Source organism: Rousettus aegyptiacus, unplaced genomic scaffold (assembly GCF_014176215.1).
Source record: "Rousettus aegyptiacus isolate mRouAeg1 unplaced genomic scaffold, mRouAeg1.p scaffold_m13_p_5, whole genome shotgun sequence".
In the NCBI taxonomy this organism is placed as follows: domain Eukaryota; kingdom Metazoa; phylum Chordata; class Mammalia; order Chiroptera; family Pteropodidae; genus Rousettus; species Rousettus aegyptiacus.
In genome coordinates this window covers 114,013,860-114,040,778 of record NW_023416308.1, presented here as the reverse complement: position 1 = coordinate 114,040,778, position 26,919 = coordinate 114,013,860, and the positions used below count along the sequence as shown (strand labels likewise).

Genomic DNA, 26,919 nt, shown 5'->3' with positions numbered 1-26,919 from the left:
GGGCCTCCGGGGCCGGGCCTCCTTTGGTTGGCCGCCTCGGGCGCCCTGAGTCCTCCGAGAGGCCAGGTGAGGCCGTCCCGTGATGCCCTGCGCCCTGGCCGCTCTGGGCTGCAACGTGTCTGCGGGGCGGAGGCAGCGGCAGCGGAGTTCGCCGCGCGGGTAGGGGACCCTGTCTCTTCGCTGGTGTCCATCTCTCTGTCGTTGCGCTCGAGTCTCGACGGGCCAGCTCAGGCCTCGACATGTCGTACAACTACGTGGTAACGGCACAGAAGCCCACCGCCGTGAACGGCTGCGTGACCGGTGAGGCTGCTAAGGGCTGGAGACCCCCGTGAGGGAGAGAGTTGGGGGGAACCGAGGCCTAGGGAGGCCCGCGGCCCCTGGGGCGGCGGGCGGGAACCGGGCCCGGGGAATGGGAGCTGCCGGCGGCCGAGGAACCCCGAGTTCACTTCAGAGGAACTGCCTCCACACGCGCCTTTCGGAGGGGGAGGGAAGCTGCGTTCGAGGGTCCCCTTTCGTCCCGGGAGGTCACTTGACCTCGAGGACAGGGACGGGCCCGGTGGGACGGAGAGCGAAGTGAGAGTTGATTGTGCGGTGTTGTTGGGGCCCCGAGACTGGCCTCGCGTGGCCAGCGGACGGGGCAGTGGCGATAGCGACTTTCGGGTTAGAATTTTCTTGTGAGAGAGCTGGGGGGGTCGGGGGGCGCAGGAGGTGGAAGGGTGTGAGGCGTGTCCGCGCTCACCCCAGGCGAGAATTCTCTTTGCCTTGGGGCTGTTGTTTACTGGAGGGAGCTGCTGGAAAAGAGGGTTCGGATGGCCCAACCCAGTGCCGGGTTTGCCTTGTTGACTGTGCAGGGATCGTTAAGGACACGGATGTCCAGAACCTGGGAGCAATCGTCTTGAACTAGGTTTTCAGCAGAGTGTGAAGACCCCAAACTTGTGTGTGCGCGCAAATACTAATTATGATTCCAAAACAAAACTGTTGTTTGAAGAGTTGGAGGTGTGGAAGAGTGTGGAGGAGGGTACTGGCAGACCGGGGACAAAACAATGTTTTCACATAAAGCTTCGAGAATTTCCTTCATTTGACCTGGTGTTTTTGATAAAGAACTTGTGAAAATTTAGATAACGGACTGAATAGAGATGCACACTTTCCCCAGCCTCTCTTGATTAGAGAATAAGTCTGCCAGTGCAGTATGAAAAGTAAAATTTGAGGGTACAGAGGCATCCGAAGTGTTTTCACAGTCATTGTCCGTTGAAGGACTTTTGCTGCTCTTAGGCCCAGTCTAGTTTTCTTAGTCTGATTTGAGAAGTAGCTCTTGTGAATTTATGAAGTAAGGCTCTGAGGTGCCGATTTGGTGAGAAGGGTGTGAATGGAGGGAGCTGGAGAAATAATATGAATTAAATGAGAATTCTGGAGCTATTAGGTAGAAGCGATAGCATTTTTTAGGTACCGCTCTGGCTTTAAAAGTTAGAAAATCTGTTCTTTCAGGACACTTTACTTCAGCTGAAGACTTGAACCTGCTGATTGCCAAAAACACAAGATTAGAGATCTATGTGGTCACTGCCGAGGGGCTTCGGCCCGTTAAAGAGGTGGGCATGTACGGGAAGATTGCTGTCATGGAGCTTTTCAGGCCCAAGGTAAGTGCTCTGGGTTGGGCCCAGCGACAAAGATGGTTTTACATTGTTTTATGTTATTGCTTGGGATGGGTGGAATAAGGCTTAGGAGAGAAACTACTCTTTTGAATGGCAGACTTTAATTTATGTTCTTCTTGAACAAGCTTCCTAGAAGTGGGAGAGATTGACTAGGGAAAAAGAGTTTGAAATGTGGATCACCGTACCGTGGGTCACCATGGAGCTTCAGAGTGTTGGCTCTAGAGTAGGGCAATCTTACCGTCATTCTTTATTAAACCAAACTTTAGATGTCACCGAACCTTTCAGAGTCTTATTTCCCTATCTGCAAAATGGGAAATAAGTATCCAATCCCCTGGGTCATTGTGAAGATCAAATGATTTAAGAACACAGGGCCTAACATAAGCATTCACTGTTATTTTAACAGTTATTCTCACATTCCCATCATCATTATTATAATGTTTTCATTCAGCTAGCCACCACATTGCTTCGTTATCTCTTAACTGAATCTGACAAGAAAGCAATGGGTTCAAAATTTTAATTATAACCTTTCTGCGTTAATAGTAAGTAAAACTTTGTTGATTCGTTTTAGCTTCTATTGTTTACATTTTTTCCCTCTCTCCAAATGCTCGGAGAGGAGTGGAGGAGTCATTCACATTCATCTTTCCGAATTGAATGAAATGAGTGAAGTTAGTTTGATTTGTAAATAAGTGAAGAAATGTATGTAGAGCAGAGGTGGAGAATCATGAAAGTAAGGAGAAGACTTGATGTTTATCAGCTTCAGTTCTGACCTTTCGTACACACCCTTAGAGTATGTGGGCACTTACGTGTGTTACATACTCACGATGGGTTTTCTCTTCGGGGGAAAAAAGAAAGTTCTGAAAGAACTTAGCTTGCTTAAAGAATGATGATTAAAGGCTCGCTAGGTATTCCTGTTTTGAACAGATCCTCTCTTGATAGCATAATGTTGGTTTCCAGGGGGAGAGCAAGGACCTACTGTTTATCCTGACAGCTAAGTACAATGCGTGCATCCTGGAGTATAAGCAGAGTGGCGAGAGCATTGACATCATAACGCGAGCCCATGGCAATGTCCAGGTGAGGTGTCTGCTCCAGGCTGGTGACGGTTTTCTGGGGCCATCATGATTCGTTGAAGAAAATTGAAGTGCTGGGGGCAGCTCTCTTCAAATGACCAGAGAAGCAAGGAAAACACTAAGGGTTTGAGCTTTTATGAGGAAGGGACTTCTGTAGTTTACTCAGAGTCCAAGGGACAGGGTAAATAATTCACTGAGGTTCAGTATTTTGCAAAAAGGAGTACACTGACATTTAGGCTCCCTGGCCACTAGTTTTCTACTGCTCCTAAAACCATCCTGGGAAAGAGGCGCCGGTGTCCTCTGTTACTCTGGGTGTTGAGGTTCTTTCCTAACCCCAGTTTTACTTCTCAGGACCGGATTGGCCGCCCCTCAGAGACCGGCATTATTGGCATCATTGACCCCGAGTGCCGGATGATTGGCCTGCGGCTCTATGATGGCCTTTTCAAGGTTATTCCACTAGACCGGGACAATAAAGAGCTCAAGGCCTTTAACATTCGCCTGGAGGAGCTGCATGTCATCGATGTCAAGTTCCTATACGGTTGCCAAGCACCTACCATCTGTTTTGTCTATCAGGTACTGGAGCGGGAGGAGAGAGGGAGAAGCTGTGTGAATTGGTGTAGTAGGAGTTCATTTTTGCTAAATTGAAATGCCTAGATTTTGTAGTAGAGTAGGCAGAAGTGTTTAACGTATTTGTCCTGAAATGTTTTGAATGATATAATCCATATGGGTCAGGTTTTGGTTGTATCTTGAGTGCAGCGGTGCTTTCTGAGGAGGCAAGAAGCTCTGGGGCTTGTAGCAGGTTTTAATCCTGAGATTACCCTCTGGTTGTGGGCCTTGGAGATTTCATAGGGTGACCCAGTTATACTTCACCTCAGTCTCTTACTGGCATGCTAGGGGATTATTAAAACTTAGCTGTAGAGAAATGATCTAGAAATTGCCTTTACAAGCAAAGAGAAAAATGTCTCGGTGAGGCTTTTATATATGTCTTCTAAGAAGAGGTTGGCATTTTATTCAGCACTCACTTTCTGTGACTTGCTGGCTCTTGACTTCTATTTTAGTCTGTGCCTAAAACTTCAGCAGAGCTGATCGTGGGCAGCTGTTCCTTGGGCCAGATCCGTTAAGGAAGAGGGGGGCAGGGTGGCAGAGCACTAGACTGACATGCCTGTATCTTGGTAAAATCTCAGCCTTTTAACAAAGGGCCGTACAGCATGAGGTCATTTCACCAGCATGTGGTTGAATAAATGATGGAAGGAAATAGTCTAAGTGCATGTACTATGTGTGGACATGAACACACTTCGACAGGATCTCTGTTAAGTATTGGAAATATTGATGTATATTTGTAGATTCCTAGTTTCACCATAAGTATTATAGTTCTGAGGCTGGTTGGAGTTCAACTGGATAAGGTTAAAACTATTTTGGAGATTTAGTTTTATTTTGCAGTGTATTAACTATCAGCTGAAATAACTTAGAATTTCCCTTTATTCTTCAGTTTTGTAAATATCAGGTTAGTAAAACTCTGACGTTGGTTTTTCTGTCCGTTCCCAGCCTCAGGGCTGCCAGTGTGAAGGAGCTTTCGTTTCTGTACGTGTGTCTCAAGGGACCTAAATCTAAACCCCAGTTTGAACTTTTCGTGAAGTTGAGTCTTACCCCAGTCGTTGATGGGAAAAATCTCTTCATCAACTAAAAATTACTTTATTTCCTGTTTTTTTTTTTTTTTCTTGGCCAAAAATTTGATTTGACAGATATTTACCATTCGAAAGGTAGTTATGCTAAGTGTTTCTTGAACTGTAATAGCAACTAAGGGGTGGTCCCAGCCCTGAAACACATGTCGAATTCCTTTCATAACTTCCTAGACGCCTGTCTGGCTTTCGTTGAGGCCCTCCTCCCCTGGCAGAATGTAGCCTTTCCCCAGCCCTGCTCTTTTATCTCATAAAGGTGACTGACAGCTCCAGGGCGAAGTGAGTCATGATTCAGAAAAAGGAGAAGACGATGATGTTGACAGTGGCAGGACTGGAGGTTTTGACTAACTTTAGAGGAGCAATAAAATGTCGTGTTCTCCTTACTATCACCCCTTTAGATGTATTTAACTACTCAATGTGTTTGTTTTTTCTCTTTAGCTATTTTGTAAGTTCTTGAATATATATACTTCTTACACACATATACATGTGTACGCACACAAACCTTTTCATATTTACATTGTATCTTATAGTGGTCAGTACAGTGACAAATTCTTTTTTCTAATATTTAAACCTTTCCTGATTGGTTAAAGTGTTGGAAACAGTAGTTCTCAATGTCATTCTATCCCAACTGATGGATGAGGGTGTGAAGGCTGAGACGGGACAGTATTGTCAGATGCTGGGTCGTTGTGGTGTCCCTTTCAGGCTCCCTCTCCAGCCCAAGGTTCACCTTTCCTAAGGACGAATCCATTTTCCCCACCTAGGACCCTCAAGGGCGGCACGTAAAAACCTATGAGGTGTCTCTCCGGGAGAAGGAATTCAATAAGGGCCCCTGGAAACAGGAAAATGTAGAGGCCGAAGCTTCCATGGTGATCGCAGGTGGGTTGGGGGTCTGAGGAAGTTTGCCTCTGCCCCAGGTCTGGGGCGGTTCCCCGTTTTTGTTCCTTCCTCACCTCGGCCCCTTCATCTCAGTGCTCAAGTGCTGTTACGCCTGTTCGTTGTTGCGCACTCCCTGTGTCTCCTGCCTTTAAATGTGCTTGCCTTTGTTTTTTCCATTTCTGTCTTTGGGATTGTCTTGTTTTTTACTGACCCCAAAATATAGCTTTCCTTTATTTAGGATGGAAGGATTAACTATAAAACACTGGGATTGATTTGCAGAGTGGCATATGGAAAATAGTCTCATTATTTTATTGTTGGGCATAATATTTAAAAAACTGAAAGGGACCAATAGAGCTTATCCAGTCTGACTCCTTTATTTGACAGATGAGGAAACAGGGCCCGAGGGACTTGCTCCTGCCTGCACTTCCTCGACTAAGCCTGGGTGACATTCCAGGCCTGTTTGTACCTTATCTACACTCTTGCCCCAGCGCTGTGTTGTGTATCTCACAACACAGAAATTTTAAATCTCTTAAGTGCAGATTGTCTCTTCTAAATGACGGCCCTGATAATGGGGGAAATTAAGCTAAGGAACAATTAAGCTAAGTAAAAGCTTTTAGGCAAGAAGGATTTGAAGCTTAGGAGAGAAAATGGGAAGGATGCACTGGAAGAACACCAAGACGACTGCACCCTAGGAGCTCAGAAACACCAAGAGTGGCAATAAAATATCCCCAGGATTAGATCGTGCCAGCCTAAGGTTTCTAAGACAGGATTCTCAGAGAAAAGGCTATCGTGTTCCCTGGGCTTTGATGTTTTTTTGAAAACAGTGACCTTGTTGAAATTCGCCTGGGATAAATGGATCAGGGCCCTTGCTGTCTCAGGGTGAGGCAGGGCCAAAGTGCAGAGCGTTCTAATGCTGCCCTTTCTCATGCAGTCCCAGAGCCTTTCGGAGGGGCCATCATCATTGGGCAGGAATCAATCACCTATCACAATGGTGACAAATACCTGGCGATTGCACCTCCTATCATCAAGGTGAGCAGCTTTCTTTTACTTTTTTCTTCTGTCTTTTCTCTTATGCTGCTCCTGTCTTTCTCCCCATTTGTCAAATGGAGATTCACAGATTTCTGTTGTACTTCTAACTTAGCATGTAAGATATTGTGTTGGTCTTTGGAAATACAAAGAGAGATGGGTCTGGTTTTGCCTACAAAGGACTGGCTTGTTTACTAAGAGAGAGAAATAATAATCAAAATAGGTTTACCCTTTGGTGCAGCTGCTATGGAAAACAGTATGGAGATTCTTCAAAAAATTAAAAGTCGAGCTGCCATCCAACCCAGTCCCACTTCTGGGTAATTTATCTGAAGTAAACAAGAACATTAATTCAGAAAGATACATGCACCCCTATCTTCATTGCAGCATTATTTATAATAGCCAAGATAGAGAAGCAACCATATTCCAAGGTCAATTGGTAGACAGTCAATAAAGTATATACACACCCTATACACATCACACACACACACACACACACATACACACAATGGAATGTTACTCAACAATAAAAAGAATGAAGTCTTGCCATTTATCACAACGTGGACCTAGAGAGGATTATGCTAAGTGAAATAAGTCAGAGAAAGATAAATACTGTATGATTTCAGTATAAATACTGTATGGACTGCAAAAATTGAATAAACAAAACAAACATCCGTAGATACAGAGAACAGGTTGATGGTTGCCAAAGGGGGAGGGTGTGGGGGGAATGAGTGAAAAGGGAAAAAATGCTCTGCAGATCTGTCCAATAAGTGATTCTAGTCATAATAAAAGTGGCATACACCAAAAAAACAAAAGGTTTATCCTTTCATCGACTGGGGCAACTTTAAGAAGGGAAAAATTTTGCAAATTCTATTGAATGTGTTGAGGGCTCAATTTATGTTAAGTAATATAGCGATGAATTATATAGACTTTAAAAAGTTAGTCGTAAAAATTTCAAACTTTAAAATTTCAAGTCATAAAAATTGAGTCTTTAAGTTAAATGGCAAAATCTATGGTAGCATTATTGGTAGGGGGTAATTAGCAGTAGTGAGGATAAATAACAAAATCTGATAGTGTTTATAGTCCAGTGAATACTTAGAACTTGTTCCTATTTCGTTTATTTCTATTTTCTAGTAGAATAATATGGACAAACATTTAAAGTATATTGAGCACCTCAGAAAATTGTCTTCAAAATAAAAATGTCTTGATTTTTAATCACCCACATAATGTTAGCTGAGTGGATTCCTTGCTTGTGAAATAGTCGATTTGGTAAAGAGAATGGCTTGCTCTCTGGTTGTGGAAGAAGTTTCATCTGTAATGATTGTGTCTTCTCTCTTGGCAGCAAAGCACGATTGTGTGTCACAATCGCGTGGACCCCAATGGTTCCCGCTATCTGTTGGGAGACATGGAAGGACGGCTGTTCATGCTGCTATTGGAGAAGGAGGAACAGATGGATGGCACCGTCACCCTCAAGGACCTCCGCGTGGAGCTCCTGGGAGAGGTCGGTCTCGTACCTGCTCTGCCGTGTCCTGGGGGCCTAGTGACCCGAGATGTGCGATCCCACAATGCGACCGGGAGTTAAGTTGCTTAGCAACACCTGGCCACTCCTGCTGTGGACGTTGATTTTTGAATGAATCGGAGGTTGGAGAATCTCACAGGCAGCCAGGCACTACCTCAAGCATAAAAGAAAGGGAAACAAAGGGTACAAGCTAGAATTAAAGCTTAATCTAACGCTGATAGTTCTGGGAGAAGATTCCCCCAAAAATTAAAGAATTATGCAGTGAATTTTAGAGGTTTCTAGTTATTTTGCAAAGACCAAAGTTGTTGGGATTAAGATGATCGTTTGGAGTAGGCACCTGTAAGATAAGTTACCAGTTTTTCTGCCCATAGGGATGTGATAAAAAACTTCAGAGATTTAGGAACATTTGCTTAGTGTGACCTGAGATTCGAAATAGAGGATTGTTTTGGGAATCACAGCTGTAGTTGTTTGTTTTCTCAGCAGAGGTCTGAGAGATGGGTAGGACAGCATCTGGATCCCACACGGAGTCCATTCTAATTTCTTTCATGCTGTTGACTTTCCCCTAGACATCTATTGCTGAATGCTTGACATACCTCGATAATGGCGTTGTGTTCGTTGGGTCGCGCCTTGGTGACTCCCAGCTTGTGAAGGTGAGAAGACATTTTCTTCCTTCTATCTTCTTTTTCACTGTCTTCACTGCTGCTTCATCAGGTTTCTCCTGTGTTTAGTGCCTCTCAGACATTCTTCGGTTCGTTTATATCTGTACTGTCCAGCGCTCTACCTGTTTGGTTTAACTTCCCGCCCTGAGTAGATCTTTATCCTAAAGGTTCATTCAGCAAGCGTGTCACGCAGGGTACTGGCTTTTGTGGACAATGATGAACAAGACACATCTCTTCCTTTTAAAATGTCATTGTCTAATGTACTGGATATTCTCTTAAATATGAAAATTTTGGACCTTCTCTGGAGAAAAATGCACACCAAACACGTTATGTTAATTTCCAAACTGCTTTGTTAGAAATCCCTGGCTGGTTAGTGGGCCAGAGGTAGGACAACCAGGTTCCTTAGTCCACGATCCTCACTTAGACTCCTCCAGTGGAGCACAAGAAGGGCAAATCTGGTAGAATTGAGAGTTTCTTTTGGACGAAGACCCATTTCTTTAGGGATGAGCCTGTTAGGAGCGTTGTAGGATTAACATTATTCTTTCTTTTTAGCTCAATGTTGACAGCAATGAACAAGGCTCCTATGTAGTGGCCATGGAAACCTTTACCAATTTAGGACCCATTGTGGACATGTGCGTGGTGGACCTGGAGAGGCAGGGGCAAGGACAGGTAAGGGGATCATCCTGGAAATGGATGGTTGGTGTGCCCACTCTAATTGTGTCCTAGGTTTGCTTGTGTAGAATGGGGAGTGTGCGCTGAAGATAACTGAAGAGCTTCACTCACTAATCCCAGTGATAGAAGGATAACTACCATTTATTGACTGCCTATCTCAGGTTGCCAGGCATTTTATATACATTATCTATAATCACACGAGCGTCCTGTTAAATAGAGTTTCTTGGCCATTTCAGAAGTGGGGAAACTTAGGGCTGAGAAGGATTAAGGAACTTGTCAAGGTCACATAACTACTAAATGGCAGATTGTGTCTGACCTCAGATCCTGTAATCTTTCTAGTAGTCTAGGTTCTAGGTGGAAGCCAGCTTGCTAGGAGAAGCTGTAGGAGCTTTTTGCTTCTTGTACTAGGATATTCTGTTTTCTTGGTAAATTTGAGAGATGTTGGAGATCAACCTCTGCTAAGTCTGCATCCTCGAACCTAGCTCCACGATAAGGGCCCTTGGATTAGTTATTGCTAGTTTACTTTCAGGGCATCGGTGTGATGGCCTAGTCTCTGGAGGGTTTATTTAGAAACTTTTTTTTCCTTGCAGCTGGTCACATGCTCTGGGGCTTTCAAGGAAGGCTCTTTGCGGATCATCCGGAATGGAATTGGAATCCACGAGCATGCCAGCATTGACTTACCAGGCATCAAAGGTAGCCTTCTGGTGGACATAGGAATCCGGTCTTACTTGAGTGACCTTGGCCTTTTGCCTTGTTACATGTCGTGAAGGCACTGGGGTGGGACCTAGAGGAAAGCAGATCAAATGAAGAGTAAAAGGCATGATAACAAATAAGTGATAGAAGCTTAAACATACTTAAAGGTATAAAAATTAACTTAAAGAATACTATTGACTAAAATTGGATAATGGAATAGAAGAATGAGGGTGGAAAAGATTAATGTTTTTTTTAGGGAAATAATAGACTCTCTAAAGAAAGTAGGGACTGAGGATATATAAGTATATTATAAGTGTAATATGAGGATATCTTATAAGTATAAAAGGTAATTTCTAGAACGAAAATATAAATCTTAAATTCTAGGCAAAATATGATGATTAGAAAGATCAAAGAAAGACTATAGTGAAAGGCTTTCACAGCATATAAACAAACGTAACGTAAAATAATATGACAGAACTAATAACAAACATCTGTATGAGTATCTATATCTGATATAGCAAATATGTTTTAAGAAAAAGATAATCAGATCGAATCATAAAATCAGTTCAAAGTTTTATACAGAAGGCACATCTAAAATAAAGTAACTCAGAATACGAAAAAAGGTGAGAATAGAAAAGAAATAGAGATTTATGAATTAGAAAGGAAGAAATAATGTAACTACAAAACCCAAGAGAGTGAACCGAAACACTATAGACAGTAAGAATTCATTAAGGTGGCAAGATATAAAATTAATATAGCGAAATCAATAACTTTCGTGTAAAAACACAATGAGAAGGTATAGTAGAGGGAAAGAGGTAATTAGCAATAGCAATGAAAGGATAAAATACCAAGGAATAAATTCAACAAGAAATGTGTAAAATCTATACAAGGGAATCTTTAAAATACTCTTGAAGTTTTAAAAGGATAGATTGATCAAATGAAAAAGTTATACCAAGGTCTTGTAAATCATTATAAAGCAGTTCTCTCTTTTTATATTTAATGTATCGCAATAAAAATATCAGTAGGTTTTTTAGCTTGACCTAGACAAGTTAAAAACCAAATGGAAAAAGAAGAAACAAGAAAAGCCAGGAAAACTTTAAAAACAGTGGTGAGATGGGACTAGCTTTACCAGATAGTAAAACATACTGTAACACTTCAGTAATTAGAAGTGTGGTTTTAGTGCATGAATAAGTGGGCTCACTAGTCCAGAAGTAGACACAATTAATTACCTGTGGGAATTTAGTGTACAATACTGGCGCTATCTCAATTCAGAGAGATAAAGGTGATTCTTTTAAATAAATGGTATAGGGATAGCGGTCATTTGGGAAAAGGTAAGGTTGGACCATACCACACAATGTATAGCTTGCTGGAATCTAAACGGATCAAGGGCTTAATGTAAAAAGAAGCTATACAAGAACTAAAAGAAAAAGTTGGTGGATTCCCTTCTAATTTTGGAGTGGGGAAGGTCTTTTAAACCATAACTCAAAGTACGGAAGCAAAAAAGAAAGATTGATAAATTCAGCAACATAAAAATAAAACACTTCATGGCAAAAGCAAAACACTGAGCTAATTTAGAAGAAATGGCAAACTGGATAAAAACATGTTTGTCTTCTAGACAAAGGCCTAATCTAATTTATCAAAAAATTTGTAGAAAGAAATTCCTGTCCCCAAATTGGCAAGAGACGACATGAATGGACAGGTAGTAGTCCTCACTTGTATTAAGAGAAATGCAAATCAAAACAACGATATCGAACTTTACCAGATGGCCAGAACCAAAAGTTTGACAACACACTGTGTTTGTGAGGCTGTAAGGAAATAAGTGTGTTCATTGTCAGTATCCACCAAAACAGCTGCATCTAGGGATTACCTGGCAGCCCCAGTTCTGGGCTTCTACCCCGTAGACCTTCATATATAAGAAATGACAAATACAAGATTATTTGTTGTGGCATTGTATCTTATAGCAAAATGGTAGGGGAAAAAGAACATCTGTCAGTGGACTGACCAATCAACTGGAGTAGCCATAAAATCAGATACAGTGCAGATGTCAAAAGCAAGGAACTATTCTGTTTTGATAAGGCTCAGACATACAGTAAGTGAAAAGTGCAGACCAGTGTGTGATAGGCTCTTTTATATTTGTATTTGCTTGCAACACAGTGCTTTCCTAGTTCCTTAAATTAAAAAAACAAATTGGATTATTAACCAATTTATCCCAGTAAATTTAAATAAATTTTTTTAAAAATGGAAAGGCAAACTAGAAACTATTCTTGATGACTTCTTTAGGGGATAGGTTGGAGGGAGAGGTAAAGGAATGCGAATTCTGTGTTTAATTTTGAGTCATGGAAATGTATTATCCCATCTAAAATCAAATGAAAAAATTTAAAATATCAGGCTCAAAACAGTTTTTAGAATACCTAATTTCTTCAGAGTCTTAAATCTAAGAAAAAACAGTGTGTGTTTCAGCTGACAACTGACTCCAAATTTCCTGATCTTTCCCTGGGGTCAGGCTGGTCCTTCCTTGGATGTATTGGTCTGTGCTGTGCATCTTAATTCTTGGTCTGTGTTTCAGGCCTATGGCCACTGCGTTCCGATCCTAACCGGGAGACTGATGACACTTTGGTGCTCTCTTTTGTCGGCCAGACAAGGTAAGATGAGTCTGATGCCAGCTCCAGTTGCTCATATGAAGGTTGCAAGGCGGGGAAGCTGGTCCGGCTGACCCGGCCTTCAATTCTGCCGCAGAGTTCTCATGTTAAACGGAGAGGAGGTGGAAGAAACCGAACTGATGGGTTTCGTGGATGATCAGCAGACTTTCTTCTGTGGCAACGTGGCTCATCAGCAACTCATCCAGGTAACAGCTGAGAAGGGGGCAGGCCCCATGTACTTGAATTTGACCTAGAGTGCAGGACAGAGCATCTCTGGATTTTAAAACAGTCTATTCTTATGGCTCTAAAGTAATGTTAAAGGGCTAGAAGAAATTTAAATTACCTAATAACCAACTCACTACCAGAGATAACAATTTAACAACTCTTAATTTTTGAGATGTTGCTTTTAGCTTCATTTTTCCTGTACACATGTATGTAAATTGTATTTATTCATGTTATCTTTTATAGATTGGGATTGTATATTTTCTGGGGGTACTGTTTTAGTACTAATTACATCCTGTCTTCTGAGATACACATTTTCCCCCTCATTATAATATTAATACATATACTTATTGGAAAAAGGTTAAAAAGCACAAAGAAGAAAAAAGTCATAATGCTACCATCGTATATGACTGTTGGTAGCACTTGCTACATATTATTAGAACCAGAGCTCTAACTCTGTTTGGAATCTTGTTTTAAATCTATCTGTGATAAGAGAGGGTCACTTGTTAGCCATGAGAGCCTGATTTCTGAGCATCCTTCCTCCTTCCCCCGCCAGTCTCTGTTTGGAGCGACGCTGGTACTCACTCTTCAGCTTTGCACGCACCCCGCGCCTTTTCATCTGCTCTCTACTCTGGCCAGAGTCAGTGTTTGTCAGTGTTGGGTACAGGATTTGAGTGCCTGAGGATTATTGAACTGTCTCTACGTTTTTATCTTCTTGGTCTTCCTTTAACCAATAGGCAGTGCTGGATTTGGTAAAAACTGGAGGGAGGAGGTTTCTGTCAGTTTGTGGATCAAGTGTGTATGGCGGGGCAGTACTGACTCATTGCTTCATTAGTGTTTTCTAACTAGTGGCCCGAAAGCTGGCACAGCTCACGGATCTATTATTAAAGGGTTTTTCTCCTTTAATATAAACTCTGTTTTGATAGGTAAGATGAATTGATACATAACAATGTCATCAAAATGGTTTTTGGACATTTTGATACAATTGTTGCATTTAGTAAAGAACTTTAAATCGTTTTAATGATTTATACACTGTAAAGAACTTGGATACTTTAGAGGTGTCATTTGGGGTTGAGCAAAACTGCTGGCCTGGGTCTTACTCCACTGATTCCTTTCCACAGGATGTGGTTTGAGTTACCCAATCCTTAATCCAAATGAAGCAGGCCTTTTATTCTCGCTGTAGGCAAGCAAGCTGCAAGCTGCCTTGAGTCAGTCTTTTTCAGAGCTTCACCTACACACGACATTGTAATTGGTCATCGCAGGATTTCGGGAAAATATATGGCAGAAGAGGACTTGCGTAGCTTATTCTTAAGGCTCTCCCAGGGCAGCTCTTAGCACCTTCCTGCTCCTGGACAGATCCCTGCAGCCACTTGAAGACATTGCTCTTTTCTCTCTAGATCACTTCTGCGTCAGTAAGGTTGGTCTCTCAAGAACCCAAAGCTCTAGTCAGTGAATGGAAGGAGCCTCAGGGCAAGAACATTAGCGTGGCCTCCTGCAACAGCAGCCAGGTGGTAGTAGCCGTGGGACGGGCCCTCTACTACCTGCAGATCCATCCTCAGGAGCTCCGACAGATCAGGTGTGTGTTTATCTGTCTGCACTTTTTTCCTCCCCTGTTCTCTGAGACTTTTTTCATTGTTGGCTTCCCTCCTATGCCATATTCTTCTGTGTTTAGCCACACAGAGATGGAACACGAAGTGGCCTGTTTGGATATCACCCCCTTAGGGGACAGCAATGGGCTGTCCCCACTTTGTGCCATTGGCCTTTGGACAGACATCTCGGCCCGTATCTTGAAGCTGCCCTCCTTTGAGCTACTGCACAAAGAGATGCTGGGTGGAGGTATGGACCTTGTAGACGTGGGCTGGGATCAGAGTCAGCATGTGGACCAGGAGCGTAATGCAGCTCTTTCCCACAGAGATCATCCCTCGGTCCATCCTGATGACCACCTTTGAGAGTAGCCACTACCTCCTCTGTGCGCTGGGAGATGGGGCGCTTTTCTACTTTGGGCTCAACATTGAGACAGGTGAGACACACGTGTCAGCTGAGGGGCTCTGAAAACTGAGGAGAGTTGGAGTTGCAGAGTTCTCAGCCTCAGGGTGCTGATTTTGGACCTTCACAGTCCAGCTTTCTGTCCTCCTTTCCTTTTGCTCTTCGGACCCCGTTCTCTGTAGGCCTGCTGAGCGACCGGAAGAAGGTGACTCTGGGCACCCAGCCCACGGTGTTGAGGACCTTCCGCTCTCTTTCCACCACCAACGTCTTTGCTTGCTCCGACCGCCCCACTGTCATCTACAGCAGCAACCACAAATTGGTCTTCTCCAACGTCAACCTCAAGGAAGTGAACTACATGTGTCCCCTCAACTCGGATGGCTATCCTGACAGGTTAGCCTCTTTTTCTTGCCTCAGCAAGAGCCATGGACTGAGGGCGCTGTCACGCTCAGTAGAAAACGGAGGTGGGACGTGTAGAGCAGAGATGCTCGGATCTGGCCGCCCACAGAAAGGCCTGGCAGATTTTTTTGGCTCGGATTCTTATTCAGTAGCTCTGAGGTTGGGCCCTAGAGTCTGTGTTTTCAGAAAACCTCTCTTGTAATCAAATGATTAAACTCCTGATTTAGGGATCATTCTGTGTGCCCATAGAGCTGGAGTTCTCGAAGTGTGGCCCCCACAACCACAGCACCACCTGGGAACTCATTAGACATATAAAGTCGGGGGTGGGGCGGGGGTCTGATTTAACAGGCCCTCTGGCTGATTCTGATAGTTTGATCATTGTGATTGAAAATCTGTTCTTGATTCTAATGCTGCACCATTAGCATTCAATTGAAAGCTAATAAATCTCAACCTAGGCCCACCTAGACTAATTTAATAAAATGATCTTAGGGTGGGACCAGGCAGAATTTTGAAGTCTCCCCATGTGATTTTTAGCATACAGTCTAAATCGAGAACCACAAGTAAGCTAGTGGGATTCTACCCTGTTTTTCTTCCCCTTATGGAGTTGCTTCCTAGAATCTTTTCATTCCGTGGTCTATTCAGTCTAAACCCTTCTTTCCAGCCTGGCGCTGGCCAACAACAGCACCCTCACCATCGGCACCATCGATGAGATCCAGAAGCTGCATATTCGCACAGTTCCCCTCTACGAGTCTCCCAGGTGAGGCAGGGGTAGCGGAGCTGTAGACGGCGGCGATCAGGGAGTCGGTGGACTTTTCTGAGAGACAATGTTCTGTACTTGTTCTACAGGAAGATCTGTTATCAGGAAGTGTCTCAGTGCTTTGGGGTCCTCTCCAGCCGTATTGAAGTTCAGGACACGAGTGGGGGCACCACTGCCCTGAGGCCCAGTGCCAGCACGCAGGTGAGGGCAGTGGACAGAACGATGGCATTAGAGCAGGGGCAGACTCCTCTGTGCAGGGTCAGATGGTAACTGTTTTGGACTTTGCATGCCTCATGGTCTTGGCCACTACTTAACACTGCTGTCATGATAGCAGCCATGGATAACAGGTGGGGACAGCTGGGTTCCAGTGAAACTTTACTTAGGAGAACAGGCACCAGCTGGATTTGGCCTCCTCATTGGAGGGTTCAGAAGAATTTGGGATAAGTGCAGCAGTCACTGACTGTCAGTTTAGGTACTTTGTTTGTAGTCGGGGACAGCATAGCATAGTAGGTAAGAACATGGGATTTGGAGTCTCACAGAACTAGCATTAAGGGTTATTGCCAGCTGCGTGACCTCAGTCAAGTCGAAGCTTCGGTTTCCTTATGCACAGATGCTAATAGGACAATCTAGAGCCGCCCATAATAGGCTCAATGGAGACATTAACTGGTCTTTTTATTCCATATATTCTTGGCCTTTCTTGCTCCCAGTGTGTGTTAGGACTTCCCTAATCCCAAGCAGAAGGTCTTTATAGTTTTAAAGTTTTCGTTTTATTTGAAGTGCTCCCTGCTCTTCCCATTGAGAGAGGTGGAGCCTGTCAATTTATTAGGTCTGCTAGTTCCTTGTTAGCTTTGTTTGATTGATGCGGCATCACTGTTTTCATGATTGTTAATGAACCTTAGATTTTTTTGGTGTTTTGGACTCCTGCGTCACTTCCATATGGGATTTGGATCTTCATCCTCAGTCCCTCTGTCCTTTCTGAAGCCTCTGCTCTTCAGGCTCCACTTGAGCTGCCAACCTTGTTTTCCTTGTCAGACTCAGTCTCCGTTCCCTGACCCTGTCCGATCCCTTCACTGGCGTTCCGAGCACTTGTTCTTCTGAGGGGTGATAAGTGTCCTTTCTGTCTTCAGGCCTTGTCCAGCAGCGTCAGCTCCAGTAAGCTGTTCTCCAGCAGCACAGCCCCTCACGAGACCTCCTTCGGAGAAGAGGTGGAGGTGCACAACCTCCTCATCATTGACCAGCACACCTTCGAAGGTGCAGAGGAGCTCTTTCTGTCAATTTGTACTGAGTTCTCCCTAAAGTAGGCTGTTCTGGGTTCTGATGTATTCCCAAATTGAGTGGACACCATGACAGATGTCCTAGGAAAGGGTGAGACCTCTGAGTTGGCTGTGAGTGCGGAGTATTAGGCCTCCTCAGGTTGGTACCGGCTGGGGAGGAGACAGGAACGGCAGGAGGCCAGTGCCCTGTCACCTCCCACAAGCCGTGGGCTCCAGTGCAGGGTTACCTGTACGTGTGACGATCGGCCAGTCACCCCTCTCTTCCTCTCCTCCTAGTGCTTCATGCCCACCAGTTTCTGCAGAACGAGTATGCCCTCAGCCTGGTCTCCTGCAAGCTGGGCAAAGACCCCAACACGTACTTCATTGTGGGCACAGCCATGGTGTACCCAGAAGAGGCGGAGCCCAAGCAAGGTCGTATTGTGGTCTTTCAATATTCGGATGGTAAGTAGGCACAGTCTCCAGCTTTTGAGAGGTTTGAAATTCTGGAAAAGTAAGCATAGCGTTTTAGGTTTCAGAGTCTCAGTTAAACAGCTGAACTTGGGATAATTGTTGTGACACAGAGTATTTTATTACTTTCTCTCAAGCTGTTGATGAACTGAATGTGTTTTGGAGTAGTTAAGCAGAGGCACATCCAAGCTAGCATGTATTTTTTCCTTTTCTACTCTTTGAAAGGTAGAAAAAAGGGAGAGGTGAGCGGTGAGTATGAAGAATCTAGTGGCCGGAGGAAGCATTAGGAATCCTGGATTTGTTTTCCACTTGGTCGCTCAGCCATTTGGGTCCTCTTTCCAGCTTCAGCTCTTTGGGTTCATTTCTGTGTCTTTTCTCACCTTCCCTACCCAGTGCAGTTCTAAAGACGAGCCGTCAGCCCAGTGTCAGATCAGATGGCTGAGATGGACGTGGTCTCCATCTCAAGAGACAGAGCTGGGGTTTCCGGGTGGAGGCAGATCTGGGACACCATCTGGAGTCGCTGCACATTACCTTGGGGTTCTTACTTCTGATGTTGGTTAATCCCAATATATACTGAATCTGCGTTTTCCTGCTTTCAATGGTGGTTTTAGGGGCAGGATTTAGAGTTGGGAAATCAGAGGATTTGTTTGATTAAATGTGGGCTCCTAAAGGAGATTCAAGGGTATCTTTTCTCCCCCCAGGAAAACTACAGACTGTAGCTGAAAAGGAAGTGAAAGGGGCCGTGTACTCTATGGTGGAATTTAATGGGAAGCTGTTAGCCAGCATCAATAGCACGGTGAGGCCCATACCACTTGGTAGCATGTCTCTCTTCTGTTTCCTGGGGCTGTGTGTGTGTCCAGTTTTAAGGATAACATGGTAGTGGGCCTGGAGGGTGGGATGGGGATCCAGGAGGCTTGGGCTGGACCACATATCAGACTTAGTTATGTGAACCCCCGTGTACGTCAGATCCTAAGGTCTGTGGGGATTGAGAAGGGCAAGGGCCATGGCTCCTGCTCCAGAAGAATCCTAAGTGCAGGAGCTCCTGCCCTGCTGGAGTTGGGGTGCACCACCCTCCCAGTACGCGGGTGTGTTCACCAACCAGAGAACTCTTTTAACCACATAGTTTAGGGATTTTTATGGCGCCTTCACTAGACATGATGGATTAACTCAGTCTCCAGCCTCTCTTTTCTCCCCAGATGATGGGTGGGACCTAAAATTCCAGGCTTCTAATCATGGTTTGGTCTTTCTGGTGACCAGCCCCCATCCCGAAGCCATCCAGGGTTACCAAGAGTGGCCTTGTTAGAGCAAAACACACTCCTATCTATCACTCAGGAAATTCCAAGGGTTTTAGGAGCTCTGCATCAGGAACTGGGGGAAGGTACCAGATATACATGTCTTACTGTGTCACAGCGAGGACATTAGAGGTTTGGTTTTGGACATGCTGAGTTCCAGTAGTCATCTTAGTGAAATGCCAGGTAGGCGGCAGGATGAGGGAGGCATGAGGTAAGCTGGAGAGATTGGCATGCCCGGTATTAGGTGGCATTTAAAGCTGGAAGTCTGGATGAGAGCACCTGAGCTCAGGGGGAAGCGATAAGCTGCACGTGCTGCCTGTAGGTTGGTAACATAAGGAATAAGAAGAATTGGCCATTGGTTCTAGCACCGTGGGCGTTAGTGGTGATTTTGACCAGAGCTCTTGGTCGAGTGTTGGGGATGGAAAGAAGTCTGAAGAGGTTCAACTAGGACTAGGTGGAGAGGACAGCCAGCATTAGAAAACCCGTCAGGGAGTTCGGTAGTGTAGGAGAAGAGAGTAATGGGGGAGCCACTGGGGAACCACTGGGAAACGTGAGGACGAGAGAGTCCTTCCTGACTTCGTAAGTTAGGAACTGCTGTGTATGTTTCTATTACGATGGGAACAGTCTGTTAGAGGAGAGTTGCCGGAGCCAGGTCTTTGAGTAGGCGACAGGGAGGCATGGGATCAGGTGCATAGTGTTGGCTTCAGGTGCTGGGAGCATTGAAACTCCTCTGGTTGTGTCCATCTTCTGTGAAGTGGCTGAGAGGATGGGTGGGAGAGGGGAGGTATTAGAGGCTCGAGGAGCGTGGAGGAGGGATGAACTTGGTCCAGGGTCTGAGGAGTAATGCACTGGGAAAGTGCGCAGTTACTGAGAAGCATGAGAGCCCATTATCAGTGCGTGGTCTGGAGTTTACAAATGAGACCAGTCGTCCTGGTTGGTGGTTTTTTTCTCAGCTGTAGTTGAAAGTTAGAACTTCACTGAAGTCGTGTTTTGTTGGGTCAGCATGATCAAGGCGGAGAAGGGCAAGGGAGCTGGGTGCATGTAAGAGGGATTATGGTGCTGGCCTCTGGGGTCTGAGCAAAGGTGAAACTGCGCACACGGCATTATGGAGTTATTTTTAACAGCAGGTTTAAGAGTTGGCCATAGGAATGGACAAGATAAGTGAGGAAGAGGGCTCGAGAAAAGGATCAGGGTCAGGATCAGAAAGGTCTTCCTCTTGTGAACATTAAAGTCACCAGGAATTATGGGAACGCTGTGTGGGAGTGATGGGCCGGGGCGGGAGTGGTCTGGCGGCGTGAACTTCAGAGCCTGCACCTTTGCGGGGAGGTGGGACAGACGTCTGAGAGGGCAGGCAACGAGGAGCGTGGACGCTGTCCTTCCTCCAGTCCAGTGGTACGAGGGACAACAGGAGGGTAAATAGCCAAGTCGAGGGGGCCACAGGGCCCTTATGAATGAACCACATTTTAGTTAGAGTAACAAGGGACCAGCCACAGAACAGATCTACTGTGACTAGTGACAGTGTGTTCCAGAGGGTGCAGTGAACCGATGCCAGGATTGGGAGGGGTCAGATGTGAGGTGAGATTAGGAGACAGACAGCTACCATTGCTCTTCAATAGAAATGCTATAGGAGCCACGTGAATACACGTAAAAGTAAGTGAAATTCATTTTAGTAATGTATTTTATTTAACCCATTAGATTTAAATATTATTCTAGCATGTAATCAGTATAAAAATTTTTAGATAGTTTTACTTTTTTTTTCATACCGAGACTTCAAAATCCACTGAGTAGTTTACATTTATAGCACATCCCAATTTTGCCTAGCCACATTTTAGGTGTTTTGTAGCCATGAGTGGCTACTGTGTTGGTCTTAGAGGTCTAGAAACTGTTGGGTTGAGAGTGGGAGGCCTGGGTTTTTGGTGGTGTCTGACCTTGGTCTTGATTCTCTATCTTTGCGGCAGCTAGGGAGGCTGAGAGTGGAGAGGGAGGGGTGGTTTGTGTTGCCAGGAGTGTGGAGAGCTCTCGGGCCCTTCTTTACTGTCGGATGTGTGGAGGGTGTTCTGAGCACCCTTGATTCTGCCAGTGGAGGTATTGTAATGATTACAGATGACTGTAGAAGTGAGTTAGGGTTTTTTGGACATTCCTCGAGAAATCATGGCTTCATATATTCTGTCCGGGAGTTTCTGCATGTGTAGAGGCCATGTGAGGGGCCTACTGGGCTTGGAAGGATCTGTCAGGGCAGGCTTCTCCCGGGGCTGAGTCTGTCTTCCTCCGACTGCTGTGCTGAATATCTGTCCATCTGTCTGCCTATTACAGAGCACCTTCATTCTTTTGGAGCTGTGGCCGTAACTGAAGAAGCATTGCAGTAGAGAAGGAAAACAACGTTTGTTGTTTGTTTGTTTTACTTTGGATGGAGGAGTGGCCACACACCCTAGTGCTTTAGAGTCCTTTGTTATGTGACAACATTTCTGTTGGACTTTCCCATTCATTTTTACTTGTTGGGCTCACATCAAAGGTTCCAAGAGTGAACAAGTTTGAGAAGGGTTTGGAAAAGGCGCTTTGTTGAGAGGTGACCTCCTTCCTTTCCGATCAGGTAATCAGAGATGGATCTTCTCTTTCCAGAGATGTTTCCATAGGTCCGTCACCGAACTTCAGTCACAAGAAACCACCCTTTGTCTTATAGTGTGGATAACAGTATCGCTTGCATCGCTGTTGACTTAGTAGTATTCATCTTCACAGTGACTCATTTTTTACATAAAGGAAAATTTTATATAATTAGTTTGATGTGCTCACTCTGTTTTCATAGCTCATAAATACAAAATACTGAAATAAAAAAAACGTTCATGCAAGTACCACATGAGACCATTTCACAGCCCACGTTGCGCTTGGTCACTGGTGCTGCAGGAGGAGGACTGAGGACCCGGAGGACCCGGGAAGACAGTCACTCTGAGAGGGCTCGTGCCTCTCAGGTTGCGAGAACTGCAATGCCCTCCCCAGGTGCGGCTCTACGAGTGGACGACAGAGAAGGAGCTTCGCACCGAGTGCAACCACTACAACAACATCATGGCCCTCTACCTGAAGACCAAGGGTGACTTCATCCTGGTGGGCGATCTCATGCGCTCCGTGCTGCTGCTCGCCTACAAGCCCATGGAGGGAAACTTCGAAGAGGTAGTGGGGGCGGGGCAGGCCTCTGGCTGGAGCCTCGACTTGCCAGTGTTTGGTTGGTGAGGGACAGTCAAGCCCAGTGGGGGCAGAAGTGCTTTCCCTGGAACATACATTCTGTATCGATTAAGTATCCTTACAGGCTGCCCAACTTGAACTCTGAACAGTCTTCATTTTGGGGGCTGCGTTGGCCAGCAATTAGGGAGAATCTCTCTAGAGTGGCAGTTATTAAACCGAGGGCCAGATCTTCCCAGGGCAGACTCTTGGCTTCTGGCTAAAGAAGACAGACTCCAGAACTGGGTTCCATGCAAACTGCTGATTGTATTTTCTTGTTGGCACCTTGTTTATTTTAAGATTGCTCGAGACTTTAACCCCAACTGGATGAGTGCTGTCGAAATCTTGGATGATGACAATTTCCTGGGGGCTGAAAATGCCTTTAACTTGTTTGTGTGTCAGAAGGATAGGTGAGTGACCTGCTTGGGAATGGTAGGGAGAGTGGCGGGAGCCCCGGGTCGGTCGTGGATGAGGACATCGTGTCCCCTCTCAGGCTCAGGCACTCCTCTTCGCAGAGGTGGTTTTTTTCATGAGAGAATCAGCCACAAAAATCGGCTTCTACCGACCGGCTCCTCTTCTGTGGGGTGTGTGGGCTCACTGGGCGTTCAGTGTCTGGTGTCCATGCACATTGGACCCCGTGGGGCTGGGAGGTTTGGGTACTGAGCTTGTCACACCGCCTTTCAGCGCTGCCACCACTGACGAGGAGCGGCAGCACCTCCAGGAGGTTGGTCTCTTCCACCTGGGCGAGTTCGTCAATGTCTTCTGTCACGGCTCTCTGGTCATGCAGAATCTGGGCGAGACGTCCACCCCCACCCAGGGATCCGTGCTCTTCGGCACAGTCAACGGCATGATTGGTAAGGTCGCCTCCACTGGCACGTTCCCCCACGGCCTCCTTCCTGAGGGAAGAGGGAGAGCAACCGGACACAAGCTGGGCAGTTACAGAGGGGCCGGCTGGCCGTCCGTCCTTCGCTGTGTTCCTGGGCTGCCCTTGGCAGAAAATGCTGGCGTGGGCCCTGGAGCTCTCCACAGCTCATTGCTGCTTTTACCTCTTCAGGGCTGGTGACCTCGCTGTCAGAGAGTTGGTACAACCTCCTGTTGGACATGCAGAATCGACTCAATAAAGTGATCAAAAGTGTGGGCAAGATTGAGCACTCCTTATATCCTTCCCAGAGGTGTCTGTGCCCTTGCTGGGTGGCATGTCCTGGCACAGAGAGCTGCCTGACCCCGAGCTGCTTCTGGAAACTGCTGTCTAAGAAATGTCTGAACTAGGATTCTGTGTGGAATAGGCTTTCTTTTTTGTAACTTACGGAAGAATTCAAACACTATTGTAGAGATAAGAGTGTAACAACTCCTTGCCTAGTTATCACCCAGCTTCAACTGGTTCGTGTTGGAACTGTGCATTTATGTTCTGAAATGTATCTGTTCTGGCCTTCCTGGCATTGCATGTCAAACCAGTTTAGATGACAACATAGGAACATCCTTTCAGAGAAATTCTTGGTATGGTGGCGGGGCAGGGGGTGGGGGTGCAGGGAGAAGGGTGGTATCTAGGACCCTCACTAGAGAGGCTACCAAAAGAGGGAAAAGTGAATAAGCCGAAAACTCCAGAAGCTCAAGGGTCAGCCCCGCTGGGACATCCAGGATTCCAGTATTACTGGAAGCTTGTTTCTTGCAGAGGGTCCTCCCCCAGGCAGGAGGTGGGAGGGCTCCTGCTGTGGTCCTGTGAGGTTGCTCACACTCTGCTGTGAGGCATATGGCCCAGCCGTAGCCATGGAGGGAGGGGATGGGCCACTGTGTGGGCTTTTTGCTCTCCAGCAGGACCTTGGGCACACCTGTGGTCTCACGAAGCCTCAGTTCATTCATCGGTGAAGGTGGAGGCCGGCCTCAGAAGGGCGGTCCTACCCAGGCGTGCACGTCCTGTCCACCAGGATCCCTCGTAAGACACCCACACGCTTTCAGGCTCCACACTCAAAAGGCTGATCTAATCTTTTAAAACTTTGAAGATCGCTTTTGTTGGAATAGGTAATAATTTTACATATCTTTCAATTCCATAGCTCTAAAAAAGCAGCGTGATTTTCAGTTGAATCTGTTGTTTCCTAGTCTCTTCCTGATGATTGCTTCAGGTTGTGGTCCTGTGCAGAGTGGGATGACAGAGAGTAGGGGTATTTCTAAATAATCAGATATTCCTTAACTCACCTGTCCACCTGGAGATCCTTTCACACTGAGCGAAAGACAGAACCAGCCACTGGCTTCATCGATGGAGACTTGATTGAGAGTTTCCTGGATATCAGCCGGCCCAAGATGCAGGAGGTTGTGGCAAACCTACAGGTGAGCCCTGTGGTGTTCAGCCCTGGGCCAGTTACACAAGTGCATTACAGGGCTGGGCTCGCCAGGAGCCCATCAGGACTCCAGGGGTGTCCCCCCGACCCCACTCCCACATCCCCAAGGCCAGCTGCCTCTGCATGGGAGGGTGGAGTCCGAGGGCAAGGAGATGTGTCTGAGGCTTGTGGGTGCCCAGCAATTTTACCCATATCACCTCTGTCCTTTAGCAGTGAGGGCACATTGAGGGGCAAGTCAGGGAATCTGGCAGTTCCTCAGGAGTGAGCCAGGGTCAGAACCCCTCAGGGAAGAGAAATTTCCGGTGCTGGAGTTTGGGGTATGCTCCCTGGAGATTGCGCCTCTGGGGAGCATCCTGGAAAGGAGAAACATATACCTGGCAGCAGCGTCTACACCAACTTCGCTGTCAGTGGGTCTTGCTGACCTGGACCCCCAAGGAGGGGTGTGGCTTCTGACGAGAACCTCCTCCCTGCCATGACGTGGTTGAGCCGGGGCCTTCCCTCACGGCCTTCCCCCTTTCCTTGCTGCAGTACGATGATGGCAGCGGAATGAAGCGAGAGGCCACCGCGGACGACCTGATCAAGGTTGTGGAGGAGCTGACGCGGATCCATTAGCCAAGGGCAGGGACCTCCTCTCCCAGACCCTCCCCGGAGGCTTTGCCCTCCTGCCTCCCCTCCCCCACCACTGTCTTCTCGGCCGTGGGAACCTTTCCCTGAGCCAACTGCCCCAGAGCCCACAGTCACGTGTGTGGGAATGGGGATTTCTTAGAACTAAAACCAGTTCATTGGAGACCTGGGAATGGGCTGAAGGTGAAATATTTTCACCCTGGATTTTTACCAGTCTCACATGATTCCAGCCATCACCTTGGGCCACCAAGCCTCGATTGGTGTCGCCAGCAGTCCTCCTTCCAGGGAGGGATTTTGCAGCCCTTTGGCTGAAAGGAAGCTCTGTGTGTGTCTCACACTCATACATTGTCCTCTGCTATCTTTTCGTGTAGGTTGGGGGTGCGGGGAGGTTGCGGGTAGAAGGGAAGAGGGGTGGGAAGGGTTCATTGTCTTTGAGAGCTTCCTTTTACTTTGTTCTATTGCCTCTGAGGGCTTTGGGTCTGGAGGCGTGACCACCAGGCCATGGGCTGCCTGAGCATAAGACCTGGAGATGGTGGAGGATTCCCCAAGCCGCAGCCTTTTTGTCTCTGGGGAACCGCCTTCTTCAGAGAGCAGGAGGTGGGTGGGTGTGAATTGGTGGTTAGTTTGAGTTTTACCAAATAAAGTAGAATCTAAGAAGAAAGATCCGTTTGTCTCTGCTTTTCTTCCCCTGCCCGGCGTTCCAGCATCCTGGCCGTACTGTGTCCAGTTTCCTCAGACTCGTTTCCCTCTTTCACGGCAGCTGCTGCAGTCACTTGTCCTTGCTGCTGGAGCAAGTCCTCTCAAGTAGTGAGATGACATCTGTACTTTTCCTTTGCCACGTGATCATTTTTGGTGGGATCCCAAGGGTGATGGGGTGTCAGGTTTTTGGCATCCCATGGCCTTTGCTCACCCTTGACTCTAGTCTAACCATTCGATTCCCAGTTGGCTCTGTTTGTAACCTGCCTGAGGGTTGCTCGGGCCTCTGCCGATGTCATTTTACAGCCAGATGCAACTTCCTGCCAGCCAGTCCCCAGGCACTGCTCCTTGGCCAGGCAAGTAGCTGCTCGTGCACCTCCCTGCTTCCTGTTATCACATGCCCTTCGGATTCGGGTTTTATTGCCTCTGGTTTTAATCAAGTAAACCTTTGGTGCCTTTGGTTTGAAAATAGAAGAGTAGAGCACATTTGGGGTTCGCCTTTCTGTCCAGCAAACAGAGCCTGTCTTCTTTCAGCGCAGTGGGTCATCGTGTCTGGGCCCATGTTTCCACCAGTGACCCGGTGGGAATAAAGGCTGCTCTGTCCCAGCCGCGGAGTCGGGTTGATCCCAGGCATATTGGCTGGCTCCTTTAAGACCAGCCTTTGATACGGTGTCAGGAAAGTTGTGGTTTCAAGTTCAAACTGTGGTTTTGAGAGATTCTAGCTTAAAAGGAAAAGGGCAAAGAAGCATCTCTGCTTTGGGGGTCTTCTGGAGTGGGTTTCCTTCCCTAGAGGCAGTCCTTGTGTTTCATTACCGTTCTCTCTCTCTTACTCTCCTGGGATTTCTGAGGGTGGGGGATAAGGCTCGTAGGGGAAAAAAATAATCAGCATCTCAAACACCACCGTTTGAACTTGAAACTGGACACTGTGATTTGAATTCTTTTAAGTCATAGTTTGAATTGAAAAGGACTGCCCCCATGCCAGAGACCAGCATTAATGAGGCAGGCAAGTAAAGGTCTCCAGATCGTGATCATTTAAAAATCTTAAATCTTAGGTGGGAGAATGGACTATAAGGTGCCAAGGTCAGAAAGACAAATGTAATGTGATGAATTCTGGTGCGTTTTCGTGGTCTGACCTGCAGCCACAGAGACCTGCTACCTCGGGTAGAAGGTGGTTACATTTATCAGTGGCTTCAGTCTTGA

The 26,919-nt window shown here is 46.2% G+C and overlaps 1 protein-coding gene across 1 annotated transcript; it reads left to right on the top strand.

Moving 5' to 3' along the window:
* Positions 1–87: 87 nt before the first annotated feature.
* Positions 88–25,684, top strand: DDB1 (damage specific DNA binding protein 1). The gene is made up of 27 exons (XM_016134177.2): positions 88–300; positions 1,486–1,634; positions 2,604–2,720; positions 3,068–3,289; positions 5,157–5,271; positions 6,203–6,300; positions 7,637–7,795; positions 8,380–8,463; positions 9,025–9,141; positions 9,735–9,837; positions 12,404–12,479; positions 12,574–12,682; positions 14,096–14,274; positions 14,371–14,534; positions 14,611–14,718; positions 14,867–15,074; positions 15,742–15,837; positions 15,927–16,038; positions 16,965–17,088; positions 17,388–17,552; positions 18,260–18,354; positions 21,845–22,015; positions 22,364–22,473; positions 22,748–22,917; positions 23,118–23,220; positions 24,265–24,388; positions 24,928–25,684. Exons 1-27 carry the CDS (start codon positions 240–242, stop codon positions 25,009–25,011), a joined length of 3,423 nt encoding a protein of 1,140 aa, XP_015989663.1. The 5' UTR covers positions 88–239; the 3' UTR covers positions 25,012–25,684.
* Positions 25,685–26,919: the final 1,235 nt, after the last annotated feature.

Excerpts from the sequence above, each read along its gene's own strand:
- DDB1 (XM_016134177.2), top strand. The coding sequence starts at position 240 with ATGTCGTACAACTACGTGGTAACGGCACAGAAGCCCACCGCCGTGAAC. Across the intron at positions 12,480-12,573 it reads TCTTTTGTCGGCCAGACAAG|AGTTCTCATGTTAAACGGAG; the intron begins GTAAGATGAGTC and ends ATTCTGCCGCAG. Across the intron at positions 15,838-15,926 it reads CCCCTCTACGAGTCTCCCAG|GAAGATCTGTTATCAGGAAG; the intron begins GTGAGGCAGGGG and ends CTTGTTCTACAG.